This window comes from Kogia breviceps, chromosome 2, assembly GCF_026419965.1.
Source record: "Kogia breviceps isolate mKogBre1 chromosome 2, mKogBre1 haplotype 1, whole genome shotgun sequence".
NCBI lineage: Eukaryota > Metazoa > Chordata > Mammalia > Artiodactyla > Physeteridae > Kogia > Kogia breviceps.
Window position 1 is genome coordinate 179,714,050 of NC_081311.1, and position 19,874 is coordinate 179,733,923.

The window sequence follows — 19,874 nt, forward strand, 5'->3', positions numbered from 1 at the left end:
AAAAAAGAAAATTACAGACCAATATCACTGATGAATATAGATGCAAAAACCCTCAACAAGATACTAGGAAACAAAATACAACAACACATTAAAAGGATCATACACCATGATCAACTGAGATTTATCCCAGGGATGCAGGGATTCTTTAATATACACAAATCAATCAATGTGATACACCATATTAACAAATTGAAGAATACAAACCATATGATCATCTCAATAGATGCAGAAAAAAGTTTTGGACAAAATTCAACACCTATTTATGATAAAAACTCTCCAGATAGTGGGCATAGAGGGAACCTACCTCAACATAATAAAGGCCATATATGACAAACCCACAGCAAACGTCATTCTCCATGGTGAAAAACTGAAAGCATTTCCTCTAAGATCAGGAATAAGACAAGGATGTCCACTCTCACCACTATTATTCAACATAATTTTGGAAGTCCTAGCCACAGCAATCAGAGAAGAAAAAGAAATAAAAGGAATAGAAATTGGAAAAGAAGAAGTAAAACTGTCACTGTTTGCAGATGACATGATACTATACATAGAGACTCCTAAAGATGACACCAGAAAACTACTAGAGCTAATCAGTGAATTTAGTAAAGTTGCAGGATACAAAATTAATGCACAGAAATCTCTTGCATTCCTGTACACTAATGATGAAAAAATCTGAAAGAGAAATTAAGGAAACACTTCCATGTACCATTGCAACTAGAAGAATAAAATACCTAGGAATAAACCTACCTAGGGAGACAAAAGACCTGTATGCCAAAAACTATAAGACACTGATGAAAGAAATTAAAGATGATACCAACAGATGGAGAGATATACCATGTTTCTGGTTTGGAAGAATCAATATTTTGAAAATGACTATACTACCCAAAGCATTCTACAGGTTCAATGCAATTCCTATCAAAATACAAATGGCGTTTTCTATGGAACTAGAACAAAAAATCTTAAAATTTGTCTGGAGACACCAAAGACCTCGAGTAGCCAAAGCAGTCTTGAGGGAATAAAACGGAGCTGGAGGAATCAGACTCCCTGACTTCAGGCTATACTACAAAGCTACAGTAATCAAGACAATATGGCACTGGCACAAAAAGAGAAACACAGATCAGTGGAAGAGGATAGAGAGCCCAGAGATAAACCCACGCACCTATGGTCAATTAATCTATGACAAAGGAGGCAAGGATATACAATGGAGAAAAGACAGTCTCTTCAATAAGTGGTGCTGGGAAAACTGGACAGCTACATGTAAAAGAATGAAATTAGAACACTCCCTAACACCATACACAAAAATAAACTCAGAATGGATTTCAGACCTAAATGTAAGACCGGACACTATAAAACTCTTAGAGGAAAACATAGGAAGAACACTCTTTGACATAAATCACAGCAAGATCTTTTTTGATCCACCTCCTAGAGTAATGGAAATAAAAACAAAAATAAACAAATGGGACCTAATGAAACTTCAAAGCCTTTGCACAGCAAAGGAAACCATAAACAAGACTAAAAGCCAACCCTCAGAATGAGAGAAAATATTTGCAAACGAATCAACAGACAAAGGGTTAATCTCCAAAATATATAAACAGCTCATGCAGCTCAATATTAAAGAATCAAACAACCCAATCCAAAAATGTGCAGAAGACCTAAATAAACATTTCTCCAAAGAAGACATACAGATGGCCAAGAAGCACATGAAAAGCCGCTCAACATCACTAATAATTAGAGAAATGCAAATCAAAACTACCGTGAGGTATCACCTCACACCAGTTAGAATGGGCATCATCAGAAAATATACAAACAACAAATGCTGGAGAGGGTGTGGAGAAGAGAGAACCCTCTTGCACTATTGGTGGGAATGTAAATTGATACAGCCACTATGGAGAACAGTATGGAGGTTCCTTAAAACACTGAAAATGGAATTACCATATGATCCAGCAATCCCACTACTGGGCATATACCCAGAGAAATCCATAATTCAAAAAAACACACGCACCCCAATGTTCATTGCAGCACTGTCTACAATAGCCAGGTCATGGAAGCAACCTAAATGCCCATCCACAGACGAATAGATAAAGACGATGTGGTACATATATACAGTGGAATATTACTCAGCCACAAAAAGGAGGAAATTTGGTCTTTTTTAGAGACGTGGATGGACCTAGAGACTGTCATACAGAGTGAAGTAAGTCAGAAAGAGAAAAACAAATATCATATATTAACGCATGTATGTGGAAAGTAGAAAAATGGTACAGATGAACTGGTTTGCAGGGCAGAAATTTAGACACAGATGTAGAGAACAAACGTATGGACACCAAGGGTGGAAAGCCGCAAGGGGTGGTGGTGGTGGTGTGCTGAACTGGGCGATTGGGATTGTCATGTATACACTGATGTGTATAAAATCGATGACTAATAAGCACCTGCTGTATAAAAAAATAATAAAATAAAATTCAAAAGTTAAAAAAAATAAAACAAAAAAGATTAATTCAAGGATGATTGACTAATTTTGCTGGAGTCATGTGTCAATCTCTAAAGTAATCAAAATGGTTGCGAGAAATTAGGTACTCTGGCCATCCTGGGTCATCTGCCCACCCTAACTGCTTAGCATCTGTGCTTTATGCAGAAACAACATTTAAATGTAAAATGTTTGGTGATCTGAACATTTCTCCCTAGCAGTTAACATTAAATTGTAATAGCTAGTCTTCTAAAGCTAAAACAAACATAATTGCAAAAAATTCAGAGCAAAATTATGAAAATATTTCTACATTGAAACAGACTTTTTGGTCCCTCAGTGATTTATTGAGCAAGAATAGTTGGTACTCTGCTGGGTATGGCAGATACAATGATGAAGGAATAATAGGTCACTACTCTTGATCCACTTAGAGTGTAATGGGAAGAGAAAGACGGTATAGAGATGATTATGATGCAGCAGGGAAACACTGCTGCAGAGGCCTGCACAGAATGCTTTTGTAATGAGGATAGAACAATGAACTCTGCCTGAGGCTTTCTGGGAAGATTTCCTTAAAGAAAAGGTGAAGAAGAAGAGGAGTTTCTAGATAAAAGCTAAGTGGGAACAGGGAAAAGTTCTTTCAGGAGAAAGGAGTATTGTCAGCAAAGTGGCACAAGAGTGCAAAAAGATCTGTCATAATAGGAAATAGCAAGCAATTCACTGAAGTTGGGCGTAGACTACATGAGGAAGAGAGGTGGAGTGGTGGGGTGCATTATGAAATGTTGATACTTTGAGGGTCAGTTAAGGAGTTTGCATTTCGTTCTACAGATTTTGGAAAACCAGTCTGGGTTGATAAGTAAGCGAGGGATAAGTGTCACAAATGATGCCAAAGGAAATAATATCATTCCCTTTTAGCTTGCTGTTATTATACTTAAAAACTTATATTGATAAGCGTACTTTAATGAAGCAAGCAGGCTCCCAGGCTCCCGTCGAGGTAAGAGGATGCAAGCCTGCTGCATCACCCTCACCCACACCCAGGAGGACATTTGCTGTTGTCTAGGGAATTATCATCTCTGAGGAGAAGAATGAATCATTCCGGCAGAGAGCATATTTGGAGAAGGTAGTTGTACATATCATTTTTCCAAATGTTTTAATATTATGAAAATCAGGTTTTATAGGTGAGGTGAAGATACAATCTTCAGAGGTAATTTAGGTAACTCATATGAAAAAGCAGAATCTGTACAGGTTATCCAGAGTGGAGGCAGTCCTCCAAGAACTGGGAATTCTCAAAACATCTTCTCTACTGCAGAGAAGCCCCAAGGGGTGTGGGTTCAAACAGTTTTTTTTTTTTTTTTTGCAGTATGCGGGCCTCTCACTGTCATGGCCTCTCCCGTTGCGGAGCACAGGCTCCGCGGCCATGGCTCACGGGCTTAGTTGCTCCGCGGCATGTGGGATCTTCCCGGACCAGGGCACGAACCCGTGTCTCCTGCATCGGCAGGCGGATTCTCAACCACTGCACCACCAGGGAAGCCCCAAACAGTTTTTTATGTACATTCCTTACTTATATGTAAAAATGCACTGTGAAACTCTTATACAGTACATCCTCACAGACAAAATGACAAAGAAGAAATAAACAAATAAAAATAAATTTAAAAAAAAAAATAAATAAATAAATAAACAAAGCATTAGCATTCCATTCCCAAAGAAGGTACCTAAATTCTCCTATTCCAGTGGATACACTGGAATATCTGTATCATGGAATAAAGTGTCATCTTTCCTTTTTCTTCTCCATGAATAAACTACCTCGTGGGAAACTTCACTGCATTTCATAGATTTAAACAGAATAAAGATGCTTGGTTTCCATACCAACCATGCCTGCTTCTCTTTTGTTTCTCATTCATTTATTTATTCATCTATTTAACCAACAAATTTTTATTGAGTACCACAAATATTCATCGTCTGTGTAGGTACTAATGGGAAAACTAGGGAGATCAAAGTAGGTCTCTTGTCCTCATAAAGCTTCATGTCTAGTGAGGGAGAGAAATACTAAATAAACACTCAAAAGTGCCATCCCTGTCATCCAGAGGCCAGCTTGGACTTCCCTGCCTACTGAGAGGCAGATGAGATTGGCTGGAACCTCCCAGATCCACATCCTGGGGGGTCAGAAGCTCCACTCAGCACATATCTGGACCCCCTCCGACTTCATGGTCTCCCCTCCCGCCAGGCTTCTCCTGCTCTGTGGTGAAGCAGGCATTGTTCTGTGCCTCTTTCAAAGAAGATAACTCATCCCTTCCTCAATTTCCACAAGACACTCATTCACATAAAGCATTTGTAAGTATGACTGACTTCAACCACGATTTAGGGGTAGGAGGACAGTCCACAGCATGGCTGCACAGCAAATGAAAGTGAAAACATTTGAATACTCATGGTTTTAAAAGTCCATTCAACCACTCAGTTTCTCAATACTAAGTTTCTCTTCAATACTCAGCCTTCTACCATCTCACTGGTTCCTCCTTTCTCCATTTCCTTTCTCTCCTACCCCTGTGTTTCTCTTCCTACAACTGCTCGGAAGCAAGCAACCAACCACCACAATGACAAACACAGTGAACAATAAAGAAAGCCCTTTATTCTCTCATGGACCATTGTTTTGCTTGTTTGGACTCCTGAAGACACTCAACCTCTCAGAATTACACTGTCTATTTCAAAAAGCTTATCTATGTATTATATTCAACAAGGATGTTTTCTATCTTAAGAGAAATTTTGTTGCCATCTGTTAAGATATATATCATTAACCTAGATATATTACAAATTAGGATGCATGCTCTCACAGAAAATTAGGAAGTGCAATACAGTACAGTTTTAGGACTGGGGGATTAGATTTAAACTGAACTAGGGAAGGAAAGCTTCTCTGAGAAAGAACAACACTTCTGAAGACTTAGCTAGGCACACACTGTGGGGGAACGGCATTTCATGCGGGGAGACGTATGAAAATACACGCAGAGGTGTGGAGGGAGGAAGGAGTTTGGTGCACTGGCAAAACCAAAAAGGGGCCAGCATGGCTACACCCTGAAGAGGAAGAGGAGAAAGAAGGCGATGAAGGTGCAGAAGTAAGCAGGAAGTAAGCTCCCATGGGAGCTTGTCGTCCACGTGACTCCAAGTTTTAAATTCCCGGCTCTTGCTTAACAAATGAAATGACTTCATGAACTGTTTTTCCTAAATGTTGATTTTATTGATTTTCAAAACAGAAACGGTTGTGCCAAAGCAAACTTATATAGACACATACACACACACACACACACGCGCGCGCGCACACGTTATGTAAAGCACCTTCCCCAAGGGCCGTATAATTTGGCATTATTACGAAGTCTATTCTATAGCCATATATATGATTCTGGGTCAGCCGGGTAATTAGCTGAAAATTATCTTTATATTCATTTTCCCTCCATAGGAATGTTTCCTTCAGAGAGACCCCAAATATGAACCTTTCTGCAACGGCTTTAAAAAAATGTTTCCTGCCAGTAGCACATGAATTCTGTATCATCTTTCAGGATTTGTATCTGCCCAGCTGACACACCTATTTCCGCCGAAAAGCAAGTAGCTTCTTGCTCTGCTCCATGCCTTACTATTGGCAAGGCATTGCAGGAATAGATTTAAGTTCTGTTTACCACCAGGGTAAACTGCCCTTCTATAGCATTCTTGTAGAAAGGCATTTCAGGCGGGATCAGTATGTCCTCATGTATTTACAGGTACTGAAAATGACATACCCACACACTGTAGACATGGTGCCCACTCCTTACTGCCAGTGTTAATCTGGCCCTTGGAACTTTACACATCACAATAGATTCATGTATTCATGATGATGTTCATTCTGTTATTTTCTGAAAATAAATTATTTTGTTTTCTCTCCCAATTCTACCTACCCCAAACTACCTTACTTTTCTTCTCCACTCTTTCTTTTTACCTGCTAATAGCCATGCTTTTAAGCTGTCTTTGATTGAAAGTAATAAATTAAGGCATTAATCTTCAGTGGTTTCACCTTTGCATAAGAGTCAGCAGCTTACACACTAGCACGCTCACAGTGTTGAGTCGACAGAAATTCATTTCAGTAGTAAAAACATTCACTGACCTTAGAAAGAAAACTTTCCATTTATAGTTACTGCCTAGTCTTGCACAAGTGTAACTTTCCAACACAGTATAATACTTTAAAATTAAGATCTTTTGAGGAATTTGTATCTTCTGTGGCTCTTCCTCAAAATGAAGCCATCGCTGAGACTGAGTTTGCTGGAGGTACTAAGACTACAGCTGGTCATCTTGTGAGTCAGTGCTTATGGTGGAACCTTGGCTACTGGTATCGGCAGTTTCATAGCGCTTTTGGTCTTTGGCAAAGTTGATGAAAACCTGATTTTTCAAGGGAAATAAAGCCATTAGTACTTGGTAAACCAAAGGAAGAAACAAGGTGTGTGTGTAGGCACAATGGGAGAGCAAATAAGAAGAAAACTAGATTTCATAGGGGCACGCCCAACACATTAACTCTCACTAGGAGTCCTTCCTTTAGGAATTGAAATTTACCTGGGGTTTGAAAACAATTTCTATATCTGCAACTATAAACACATTTATAATCATAATATAAATCTAAAGTTATAATTAAATATCTATAGCCACATATTTGTATCTATTTGATCTGTATCAGTATCTTTCAAATATCTTTTAACAAGGAGCCCAACCCAAGCCCTTATCAAATGTTTGTATGATGATGTTGGGAGAAATTTCACCAGTTTCAAGAGTTTCACTAGTTTCAACAGTTAATGCACTAAAATAAAATTTGTATACAAAGTTCACATCAACATTATGTTCAGTTAGCTTATTATTTAACAGGCAGAACTTTATGACTTTGTTTAAAATTCTATTAGTCACAGATTCATCCAGAAAATATTGAGAGTCTACTTTGTGCCAGACATGATACTGGTAATTGGTTACAAGTCAAAGGATAAATCTTCTGTGTTGGCAAAGCCATAAGTGCCTTAACTCCCCATAAAAAATTGTCCATGAGATGCAGCATTATTCAGAGGCCTCTGTAGCCTCACTTTCAGACCCATTCCAGTGATAGGTCCAATCAAATGTTCTATATATCAGGTTGGTTGAACTGTATAAAACTAAAACAGTGCAAAGGTGAGGAAGGATGTTTCATGATGCCTCAAGTTATTGAATATAAATGTAATTAAGACAGATGATGTGAATGAAACAAAAGAATCCTGCATTTACCACTTTGGTTGCCTGAATCTAGCAGATCTAAAGCTTTGGCACCAAAATCTCACTAGATAACCCCATCCTCCCCTAATCTAGGAAGCCAATCAATAGAAATGTTATTTAAGAAACCTACCAAGGAGAAAGTAAGGAAAGTGTTAACAGCTATTTGTTTTATAGATGAAAATAATTGTTGCTTTACATATACAGATAACTGATGGGTGTAGATGTCTTATAGAAGGGAAAAAATCTTTTCTCCATTAAAAATAGTTAACTCTTTTCACATTTTTTTCCTAACATCCCAAAATGCACTTAGAAATAAATTAAGCTAAGTTTTTCATGTGCAAGTTTAGATATTGCTTCAATTAAAAACAAATTCAATGTCATTAAAAAGAAATAATCAGAATGTGTAATAATTAATGTGACTTTGTGCACATGGATCATGGTATCCAGCTTACCTCTTCCAGAGTAGTCTGACTCACTAAGAAATTTGTGATGTTTAAAGCAGTCTTGTTGGTTTCCAGCAGATCAAAAATGTTTGCTACTCCTCCTGCAGTGACCGGCACATGATACTCTAGCATGCTGAGGTGCTGATCCTGTGGGAACCAAAGGGAAAAAATGTATTTCTCAATGTCAGGTAATATTGACTTGACTAGACATAACTTGACCAAGAGCTAAGAAACGTACTGAAATTCATTCCTCTGAAAATGATGTTACATTGTAAATAATGGGTATGTTTTGACAGCTTTCGAAGATGAGATAAAACGTTTTATGAATGTCCAAGAGAAAACAAATTAAAAAGCTAATGAAAATTCCAAAATATTCTACATTCATGTGCACTTATAAAGACATTACAGTCTTGCTTAGGAAAAAAATATTGTGGAATGGTATTGCCAATGTCAGATTATGCTTAGCTCACATAAACGTTTTCAGAGATAACTTTTAGAAATTTCATTTTTTAAAAAAGTTAGAATTGTTCTAAAAGGCTAAGGATTAGCTGTTGAATTATACTGGCTAAAGTTGACAGATTTCAAAAGCACTGTCTATGAGAAACCTCATTCAAATAATGCTACATTCGAAACCTCATTCAAATAATGCTACATTCTTTCTTAACTCACTCTAAAATTCTTCTCAGTTTATTTAGTCTGTAGTATCACGATCGATTTAGTAATCTATTCTTATTTCCTTGGAGTATCTTTAACATCTTGCTTTCCCGCATATTTCATCAATTATATCTTATTTATTTTTCCTCTAAAATAACTCTCAAATGTAACCGTTCCTCTCTATTTGCACCATCAATTTTATTAACTTGATGCTCATCACTCCACATCTGAGTTATTGCAACAGCCTCTTCAGAAGCTTAGAAACCATATACACTCATATGTTCTGGCACAAAGTAGCTAGGATAAGCTTTCCTAAACTCCAGTTTGGTCAGGATGGTTTTTTTACTCCATAAACAATCCCTGTAACCTACATTGATCAGATCAAGATTGTATACTGCAGCCTGGTATTCCAGACCTGCGTTACTGGAAACCCCTCTTCTCACTCCTTTGCTCACTGTCCAGCCCCTCTCATTGATTTGTGTTTACATCATACCTGTCACTGCAATCAGGCTATCTTACTGATACTTATTTTTACTCCCAAATTGTTGCTTGGTTATCTCCCTTTTAGAGATCTAGAAACCATCACATACTTGTAGAGAATGGTCTGCTTAGGAAGTAATCAAACTTTTATCATCACTGTACTTGTCTTGTATAGCGCTAGTCCCCTGAGGAACAGACCAGGGCAAATGTAATCTCATCACTCAGTGAATAAACACAGATTTCAATCCAGAAGTTCACTGAAAGAAGAAGTACTATGACCAATGTGGTTTGTGCAAAAAAAAAAAAAAAAAAAGTGTCCTTTAACTTTTAAAGTTGATTTTAATTTAGATGATAGAAAATCGACTTTGATAAGAATCAGAGGTTGAGGCAAAGGTATTTTGTAGAGATAAAAGAATTGTTTTTAAAAATGAACTCTATTTTGCTCTCCAAAATCACTTCACGTTAATATGGTGCCTGACAGTTTATGAAGTATCTTTGTGGGCTTTTCTCATTTAGTTCTCACACCAGTCTTGTGAAGTAGATGTCAACAGTATTTGTAAAATAGGAATACGAGGCTCAGAGACTTTAAATGTCTTGCTGGAAATCACACAGGCAGAGCTGGACCTCAGCCCAAGTCTTCCAATTTCTTTTCATCATTCCACATCTGACTTCCATTTAAAAACAATCACTTGCTATAATCATCTTATATCAATTACCTGCACATCAAAGATGTTACAATGATAATTTTTTTGTCAAGTGTATTTAAATATGTACTATGTGAGATTCATATGTATATATCTGTGTGTGTCCATCCTGTTGATATGTATATGTAAGATGGAATTAATTGAGCCATGTTTCAGGTAGTGTGGGATTTAAGAACTTGATTTCCAAGCAATTCTCCTCAAAACTTTGTGGGTTTATCTTTCAAGTGAGGAAAGCAAAGGAGATAATCTCTTCTAGCTGTGACATTCTGGAACTTTGTAATTTATTTTTTCTTAGAAGAAATGCCCTTGGTCATATGTATCTGTCATTCCTCAATTCCCTAACATATGTAACTAATAATCTAGTTAAGCATACAACCTGAAAAGTAATACTATCGATATGGTCATAAAGCCTTTGTGAGGAAGAAATAAAGGTATGTAAAAGGACTATGTTACTCTTAAGTAGCTACAAAAATATATAACAAATTTGAAGATTTTATCTGTTAAAACTTAGTGTGCTTCAGAGTATCTTAAGCATCTTGAACTAATAAATATATTAAGATGAATAACAAGGCTATGGTCAGCTTGAAAATGACAAACATCCACTACGATATTAGATTATGACTATCAAAACCAGTCAATCTCTTACTTTTAAGTATGTTTTTGGAAAGTGAAGTCGCATGAAACTTGTGAGGGGCTCCATGCTCACTTTGGCATTCTTCACGTGAACCTTGACGGTAAATCCTCGTCCAAACCTAGAAAGAAGTGCAAAATACAGTATGAGTTATGTTTTGCTAAAATAGCTCCTTTGGAATTCTAGATAATGAAACAGGACCCAAGCTGACCATGATAGCCCCTTTTCCTATATAAAGACTATCATTTTGCTATAAAAGTTCAGGGCATGCTGCAAACTGGAAATAGTGTACTGCCATGACTATTTATTTATTTCTACCACTATACAAAGTTAGATCCTTTGGACAAAAGTTGCATTAGAAAGAAAATACAAAATCTTCGCTATCTTTGGCATCCATGAATTGGTAATTGATGTAAATTCCTGGAGCTACATACTTTCTAATTTAAAGCAAAGAGAATCTTTAAAGGCAAGTTACTGGAGATTTGATGTCAATCGTAAAGATTAAAATCACTGGGTTTTAAAAAATAAATAATAAGTCAATATACTAGCTAACAGTTTGCACCAAAAATAGAGTTTGTAAACAAGTCACAACAGACTCTCTGGGAACAACATATAATGCCTTTTTCATCCTTTTTTCTTATCTTGGTTAATATTATAAGAAAGCCAAGCTGTTGTACAAAGGTATAAAGTAATGTCATGATGTTGGAAGATTAACATGGATATGTACAAATGCATATGCAGTCTGACAAACATAAAAATATTAATTTAATTTGATAGTATGATATTTATGCACATCTCCCCAAAGTATTTTTGATGAAAAGATTTTGAATGTAGTAAAAATGTTAAATAGCTTGCTGAAAGCCCGTGCAAATGGCAAATGAACGTGCTAGATAAAAATCGATGCCTTCATGTACTTGTCAAGATCTAATTTGTTACTGATATAACTCTTTTTTGTGTGTGTGCGGGCTTCTCATTGCAGTGGCTTCTCTTGTTGTGGAGCTCGGGCTCTAGGAGTGCGGGCTCGCAGGCTCTAGAGTGCAGGCTCAGTAGTTGTGGCGCACGGGCTTAGTTGCTCCGCGTCATGTGGGATCTTCCTAGAACAGGGCTTGAACCCGTGTCCCCTGCATTGGCAGGCATATTCTTAACCACTGCGCCACCAGGGAAGTCCTATCATTTACTTTTTTTTTTTCTTTGAATTTTTGAATTATATTTTATTTATTTTTGTATACAGCAGGTTCTTATTAGTCATCAATTTTATACACATCAGTGTGAACATGTCAATCCCAATTGCCCAATTCATCACACCACCATCCCCACCCCCACGCGGCTTTCCCCCCTTGGTGTCCATACATTTGTTCTCTACATCTGTGTCTCAACTTCTGCCCTGCAAACCGGTTCATCTGTACCATTTTTCTAGGTTCCACATACACGTATTAATGTACGATATTTGTTTTTCTCTTTCTGACTTACTTCACTCTGTATGACAGTCTCTAGATCCATCCATGTCTCTACAAATGACCCAATTTCGTTCCTTTTTATGGCTGAGTAATATTCCATTGTATTATATGTACCACATCTTCTTTATGCATTCATCTGTTGATGGGCATTTAGGTTGCTTCCATGACCTGGCTACTGTAAATAGTGCTACAATGAACACTGGGGTGCATGTGTCTCTTTGAATTATGGTTTTCTCTGGGTATATGCCCAGTAGTGGGATTGCTGGATAATATGGTAATTCTTTTTTTTTTTTTTTTTTTTGTGGTACGCGGGCCTCACCGTTGTGGTCTCTCCCATTGCAGAGCACAGGCTCCGGACGCACAGGCTCAGCAGCCATGGCTCACAGGCCCAGCCACTCTGCAGCATGTGGGATCTTCCCGGATCGGGGCAGGAACCTGTGTCCCCTGCATCGGCAGGTGGATTCTCAACCACTGCGCCACCAGGGAAGCCCCGGTAATTCTATTTTCAGTTTTTTAAGGAACCTCCATACTGTTCTCCATAGTGGTTGTATCAATTTACATTCCAACCAATAGTGCAAGAAGGTTCTCTCTTCTCCACACCCTCTCCAGCATTTGTTGTTTGTAGATTTTCTGATGAAGCCCATTCTAACTGGTGTAAGGTGATACCTCACGGTAGTTTTGATTTGCATTTCTCTAATAATTAGTGATGTTGAGCAGCTTTTCATGTGCTTCTTGGCCATCTGTATGTCTTCTTTGGAGAAATGTCTATTTAGGTCTTCTGCACATTTTTGGATTGGGTTGTTTGATTCTTTAATATTGAGCTGCATGAGCTGTTTATATATTTTGGAGATTAACCCTTTGTCTGTTGATTCGTTTGCAAATATTTTCTCTCATTCTGAGGGTTGGCTTTTAGTCTTGTTTATGGTTTCCTTTGCTGTGCAAAGGCTTTGAAGTTTCATTAGGTCCCATTTATTTATTTTTGTTTTTATTTCCATTACTCTAGGAGGTGGATCAAAAAGATCTTGCTGTGATTTATGTCAAAGAGTGTTCTTCCTATGTTTTCCTCTAAGAGTTTTATAGTGTCCGGTCTTAAATTTAGGTCTCAAATCCATTTTGAGGTTTTTTTTGTGTATGATGTTAGGGAGTGTTCTAATTTCATTCTTTTACATGTAGCTGTCCAGTTTTCCCAGCACCACTTATTGAAGAGACTGTCTTTTCTCCATTGTATATCCTTGCCTCCTTTGTCATAGATTAGTTGACCATAGGTGCGTGGGTTTATCTCTGGGCTCTCTATCCTCTTCCACTGATCTATGTTTCTCTTTTTGTGCCAGTGCCATATTGTCTTGATTACTGTAGCTTTGTAGTATAGCCTGAAGTCAGGGAGTCTGATTCCTCCAGCTCCGTTTTATTCCCTCAAGACTGCTTTGGCTACTCGGGGTCTTTGGTGTTTCCAGACAAATTTTAAGATTTTTTTGTTCTAGTTCTGGATAAAATGCCATTGGTAATCTGATAGGGACTGCACTGCATCTGTAGATTGCTTTGGGTAGTATAGTCATTTTCAAAATATTGATTCTTCCAAACCAGAAACATGGTATATCTCTCCATCTGTTGGTATCATCTTTAATTTCTTTCATCAGTGCTTTATAGTTTTCTGCACACAGGTCTTTTGTCTCCCTAGGTAGGTTTATCCCTAGGTATTGTATTCTTTTTGTTGCAGTGGTAAATGGGAGTGTTTCCTTAATTTCTGTTTCAGATTTTTCATCATTAGTGTACAGGAATGCAAGAGATTTCTGTGCATTAATTTTGTATCCTGTAACTTTACCAAATTCATTGATTAGTTCTAGTAGTTTTCTGCTGGCATTTTTAGGATTCTCTATGTATAGTATCATGTCATCTGCAAACAGTGACAGTTTTACTTCTTCTTTTCCAATTTCTATTCCTTTTATTTCTTTTTCTTCTTTGATTGCTGTGGCTAAGACTTCCAAAATTATGTTGAAGAATAGCGGTGAGAGTGGACATCCTTGTTTTATTCCTGATCTTAGAGGAAATGCTTTCAGTTTTTCAACATTGAGAATGATGTTTGCTGTGGGTTTGTCATATATGGCCTTTATTATGTTGAGGTAGGTTCCCTCTATGCCCACTTTCTGGAGAGTTTTTATCATAAATGGGTGTTGAATTTTGTCAAAAGCTATTTCTGCATCTATTGAGATGATCCCATGGTTTTTATTCTTCAATTTGTTAATATGGTGTATCACGCTGATTGATTTGCATATAGTGAAGAACCCTTGCATCCCTGGGATAAAGCCCACTTGATCATGGTGTATGATCCTCTTAAAATGTTGTTGTATTCTGTTTGCTATTATTTTGTTGAGGATTTTTGCATCTATATTCATCAGTGATATTGGTCTGTAATTTTCTTTTTTTGTAGTATTTTTGTCTGGTTTTGGTATCAGGGTGATTGTGGCCTTATAGAATGAGTTTGGGAGTGTTCCTCCCTCTGCTATATTTTGGAAGAGTCTGAGAAGGATGGGTGTTGGCTCTTCTCTAAATGTTTGATAGAATTCACCTGTGAAGCCATCTGGTCCTGGACTTTTGTTTGTTGGAAGATTTTTAATCACAGTTTCAATTTCATTACTTGTGATTGGTCTGTTCATATTTTCTATTTCTTCCTGGTTCAGTCTTGGAAGGTTATACCTTTCTAAGAATTTGTCCATTTCTTCTAGGTTGTCCATTTTATTGGCATAGAGTTGCTTATAGTAGTCTCTTAGGATGCTTTGTATTTCTGCGGTGTCTGTTGTAACTTCTCCTTTTTCATTTTTAACTTTATTGATTTGAGTCCACTCCCTCTTTTTCTTGATGAGTCTGGCTAATGGTTTATCAATTTTGTTATCTTCTCCAAGAACCAGCTTTTAGTTTTATTGATCTTTTCTATTGCTTTTCTTTGTTTCTGTTTCATTTATTTCTGCTCTGGTCTTTATGATTTCTTTCCTTCTGCTAACTTTGGGTTTTGTTTGTTCTTCTTTCTCTAGTTCCTTTAGGTGTCAGGTTAGATTGTTCATTTGAGATTTTTCTTGTTTCTTGAGGTAGGCTTGTATAGCTATAAACTTCCCTCTTAGAACTGCTTTTGCTGCATCCCATAGGTTTTGTATCATTGTGTTTTCATTGTCACTTGTCACCAAGATAACTCTTGAAACTGCTTTCTGAGAGTATTTTGGTTGGGGAATAATAATAATAATTATTATTATTATTATTATTTTTAGCTTTTAGGCCTTCCAGGTTTGGGGGTTATTAATTAAAAAAAATTCAATCCTCAGTACTATAATTTAACTTTAAGGTGAATCAATGATTAGCTTCTCCATTCCAGTTTTACTACTCATTGTGGGATAGGCTGCTGAGATAATCCTTGAAGGTGAGTATAGTACTGGTAGATTGATTACCGTACACCATGTGTTAATCAATACATTTGTTCCTCACCTGCTCTTAATATGCTGCAATGATCCAATACATTGGAACCTTCCATTCACCATAATGGCCAACCTGGTACAGAGAGCTTCACATTCTTCCATGCTGGAAGACAGAATCATGTCAGCATTCCAGGCACAGGAAATTGGTTTAAGTTCATGAGCATAAGCTTAACTTTTTTCATTATGGCACCTTAGAAATACTGTTTGAGTATTTGAGTTCCTTAAAATGTCCTTTCCCTTGAAGAACAAAAAAAATCTTTTAACATATAAATTAAATGTCTTCACATAGGGTTTATTACTGTTTCTTCTCAAACTTGAGGCCATCTCTCTCACCTGGATTGCCCACTCTATCAAACATAGTATTTCTTTTAAGCTCTTTCAAACTTTGACTCAAGACCTACATTTCAGAAGAAATGTTTCCAAAATAATACTAAACTGTTTTCATTACGTCTTATACTCCGTATTCAGTTGGCTTTTATGCTTTTGTGTTTATAACTAGTTAACCTGTACTTGATTATATAATTCTAATTTCATGGACGATGATAACTGGAGGAGATCTTAGGTGTCACCCTGTCCACTTAATACAAAAGTTAATAGAAATTAGGGGAGTTTGGGGGAGAATGGATACATGTATATGTATGGTTGAGTCCCTTTGCTGTGCACCTGAATCTATCAGAATGTTGTTAATTGGCTATACTCCAATATAAAATAAAAAGTTTAAAAAAAGTTAATGGAAATTAAATGATTGGCTTCAGAACATATACTGTGCTAGGGCAAGGCTAGTATATAGGATATACACAAGTCTCTTGATTCTAAACATACCTAGTTCTTTTTCTACTATATGATCATTATAAGGAAAGGATGAACTTAATATAAGGCCGACCTTATAAGAAAGGCAGAGAAAATTCTTTAGTAGCATTTTTACCTAATTGATTGGAAGGGTCTACTTCATGGAGAAGGCTTGTGAACTAGTTCTTAAAGGACTAGTAAGATTAGAATCTGGAGAGATTTTGTGAAAAGATCGACTCTAGTAGAAGGCACAGCCAAAGAAAGAACATGTGATAGGAAAGGGTAGTGTGTGTACACGGAACCACGAGTCATTCAGATTGACAGATAGGAGAGGGTGTCATAGGAAAAAAAGACTAGAAGTTTAGACGAGGCCAGATAATAAAAGGCCTTGCATACTAAGCCGAAAAATGCTGAATTTTATGTGATAGGCAATAGGGAGGCATAGTTGAATTACGAGGGCTGCAAGTTATGGGAAATTTGTTTTTTAAAAGATTTCTTAGGCCCTGTCCCACCACAGGAGCTGGAGTCTCACCATGAAAGCTTCCGGACTTGCTCCTTTGACTATGAACATAAAATACTTTAATCCAATTGCGGAATTCACTATCAGTATATATTACACGGGATTATCTTTCCCATCTCTCATCCTAACATCGTGTCATCTGACTCTGTTTACCTGTGAGAAGTGAGGATGACGGAACATTTATTCTGTACTTCTTCTGAAATGATCTTCCAGAGGTGCCGTTTTGATTTAGGATCCATCCCAGAGCTTGGCTCATCCTTAATAGAAAGTTACAAGAAGAATTTATCAAATTAATTAAATTTTGATGAGGTTCTTTACATGAATCATTGCATCTCACTTGCCTATAACAGAAATCACTTTTCCAGGTCATGTGACTAACTTGTTTTACACTTAATAGGCTTCTTTCTGCTGCTGTCAAAAAGCTCAAAATGAATCATTTAAAATTGTCAATCTGTTTTAAAAAGTGTTTCAGTGAAGTTGTACTCTTACTTTACACTTGTCTCTCATATTTCTTTGGAAAAAATTCTGCTTCAATTACTGACAAAGCAAGAATTTTTACATTTAATACTATATTGTCACATATATATTTGAAGCTACATCAGCAACACTGCTCCTGATGGCAGAATTGTGGCTGTGAGTGATAGATAATATGTTATGTGAAGCACAGAGAATTCAATTTGATTTGTTTTTATTAATATGATTGAGGTGTACTTTCAGTTTTATGTTATTAATTGAAATTTAATACCCCTTGGGGGAAATAAAAGTAAGATTGCAGAAATTGCCATAGAAAGATATAAATTACATTTTAAAGTAAACTATGTTTAGAAAAATTATTCAGACATAAAATTAGAAATGCAGCAATGGAAAACCTAAACAAGCAATAATAAATCCTGAGAGATGACTGAAAAACCAAATTGTAGGTCAAGATTAGGTAAAAATTAAAAACATATGTCTGTAATGGAAAGTATATACATAGGATCATCAGAGGTTTATTTTTATAGTAAGGGGTTAAATTTAAATTTAAAGAAAGAAATGAGTGTTAATTTGGGGAAACAGTAGAGGTTATATTGTCACTGTATCTATTTTTGAAGACAATGGCATTGCAGTAAATATATATAAAAGAAAATATGGTATCTTTCTCTCATAGCCTGATTTTAGTTCAGCTCATTAATACATAATATTTACATAGAGCTTTTAACAACATTTTAAAGTACTTTACATCTATTATCTCACAGGGGTGCCTAAGGATTGTTTTCTTCAATTTAAGGGACACTTATACAACAGAATTCCATTATGAGCATCGATTGGCAGGGATATAATGCATTATAAGCTTCCGGTATTATAGAGAGATGGGTTGTGCATTACTCTATCTGGGCAGTTTAAATGATCTGATCCTCTATATTACTTAATCTCTGGAAGAATGTGATGATTTATAACTGGTGATTTTATTGCACATAGTTAAGCCTCTTTTGGAGTTTGGAAATCCTGGAATGAAGGGGATCTTCCAAAATAAGGGCAAGCTTATTTCTCTGAAATAAACACTTTTCACAGTGTTTGGCCTGCTATGTCACTCCTAGTGTAATTTATATTTCCAGGTGATCAATTTAATTTTTCAGCTCTTAATCAAAATATAAACATGACATGTATTTCTTGCCTCCAAAAAATTCTGATAAAGTAGAAAGGCATATTGTCAGGATTGTATCTCAAGCTAGGTAACTCATATTTTTAAGCAACAAGGAAATAACATTTTAGCACAGAATGTTGTCCTCAAATGTGTATTTCCTTTTTGGCAGAAGTTGGAAAATGTGTTAGTTCACCTGATCAGTTACTAATAGAACTGATTTCTTCAATAACTGGGAATCAAATTCTGTCATAATTTTACTTACTCATTTGAATATCCTGACTTTGTTTCAGCTACTTCCTATTCTCATGTTTCCTCTGAAACTGACTGAGCCATAGCTTCAGACAAAAACATTTTTGAGGGCATATTTTTGTGGCAACAAATTATCTGATATAAATTCCCTTAGTGAGACAATATATGTAAAGTGTTTTACAAAATAAGTAGCATATAGTGAGACCTCAGTAAATGTTTATTGCAATAATGATAATGAACTGTTACACACACTATTGGATATGTGGTTCTAATTAGGTAGTAGCCTTTTTCACAATGATTCTCTTACCAGCAACAGTATGGAAGGTTTCCCTATCAAGGCCAGTGCAGTGGATAATTTTCTTTTTGTGCCGTAACTACACATAGAGGTAGTTTTGTCCTTGTAGGGCACCAGGTGAAGCCTCCTAAGGAGTTTATGAACAGTCTGTGGGTGGAAAAGAGGACTTAAGTTGATTTTCCCTTGCCAAAACCCTTAAAGCATTAAACGGGAAAAAAGCTACTCTGCGAAAAGAAAGGTTTATAATGAAGAAATACATTCCTGAAAAAATTAAAACATTTAAATTCAACATAAATTTTAGCTTATTTTCAAAGGTCCACTTAAACATTAATAGTTCAGGGACTTCCCTGGTGGCGCAGTGGTTAAGACTCCTCCTGCCAATGCAGGGGACACGGGTTCGAGTCCTGGTCTGGGAAGATCCGACATGCCACGGAGCAATTAAGCCTGTGCGCCACAACTACTGAGCCTGCGCTCTAGGGCCTGCGCAGCACAACTACTGATCTCAGTTGCTGCAACTACTGAAGCCCGTGCGCCTAGAGCCCATGCTCCACGACAAGAGAAGCCACTGCAACGAGAAGCCTGCGCACCACAACGAAGAATAGCCCCTGCTCACCGCAACCTGCACGCAGCAAAGAAGACTCAACGCAGTAAAAAAATAAAATTAAAAAAAAGAAATATAAAAAATCAAATTGAGGCTTCCCTGGTGGTGCAGTGGTTGAGAGTCCGCCTGCCGATGCAGGGGACACGGGTTCGTGCCCCGGTCCGGGAAGATCCCACATGCCGCGGAGCAGCTGGGCCCGTGAGCCACGGCCGCTGAGCCTGCGCGTCTGGAGCCTTTGCTCCGCAACGGGAGAGGCCA

At 37.1% G+C, this 19,874-nt stretch overlaps 1 protein-coding gene across 1 annotated transcript in view; it reads right to left on the minus strand.

The window, feature by feature from the left end:
* Window positions 1–6,751: 6,751 nt before the first annotated feature.
* ABCA12 (ATP binding cassette subfamily A member 12) overlaps window positions 6,752–19,874 on the minus strand; it is a 189,950-nt gene continuing 176,827 nt past the window's right edge. Inside the window, exons 49-54 of the mRNA XM_067026824.1 lie at window positions 19,028–19,162; window positions 17,001–17,104; window positions 15,549–15,641; window positions 10,633–10,738; window positions 8,158–8,295; window positions 6,752–6,853 (exon numbers count right to left, since the gene is read on the minus strand). Of these exons, the coding sequence (XP_066882925.1) occupies window positions 6,752–6,853; window positions 8,158–8,295; window positions 10,633–10,738; window positions 15,549–15,641; window positions 17,001–17,104; window positions 19,028–19,162 (678 nt within the window). The remainder of the gene's footprint in view (window positions 6,854–8,157; window positions 8,296–10,632; window positions 10,739–15,548; window positions 15,642–17,000; window positions 17,105–19,027; window positions 19,163–19,874) is intronic.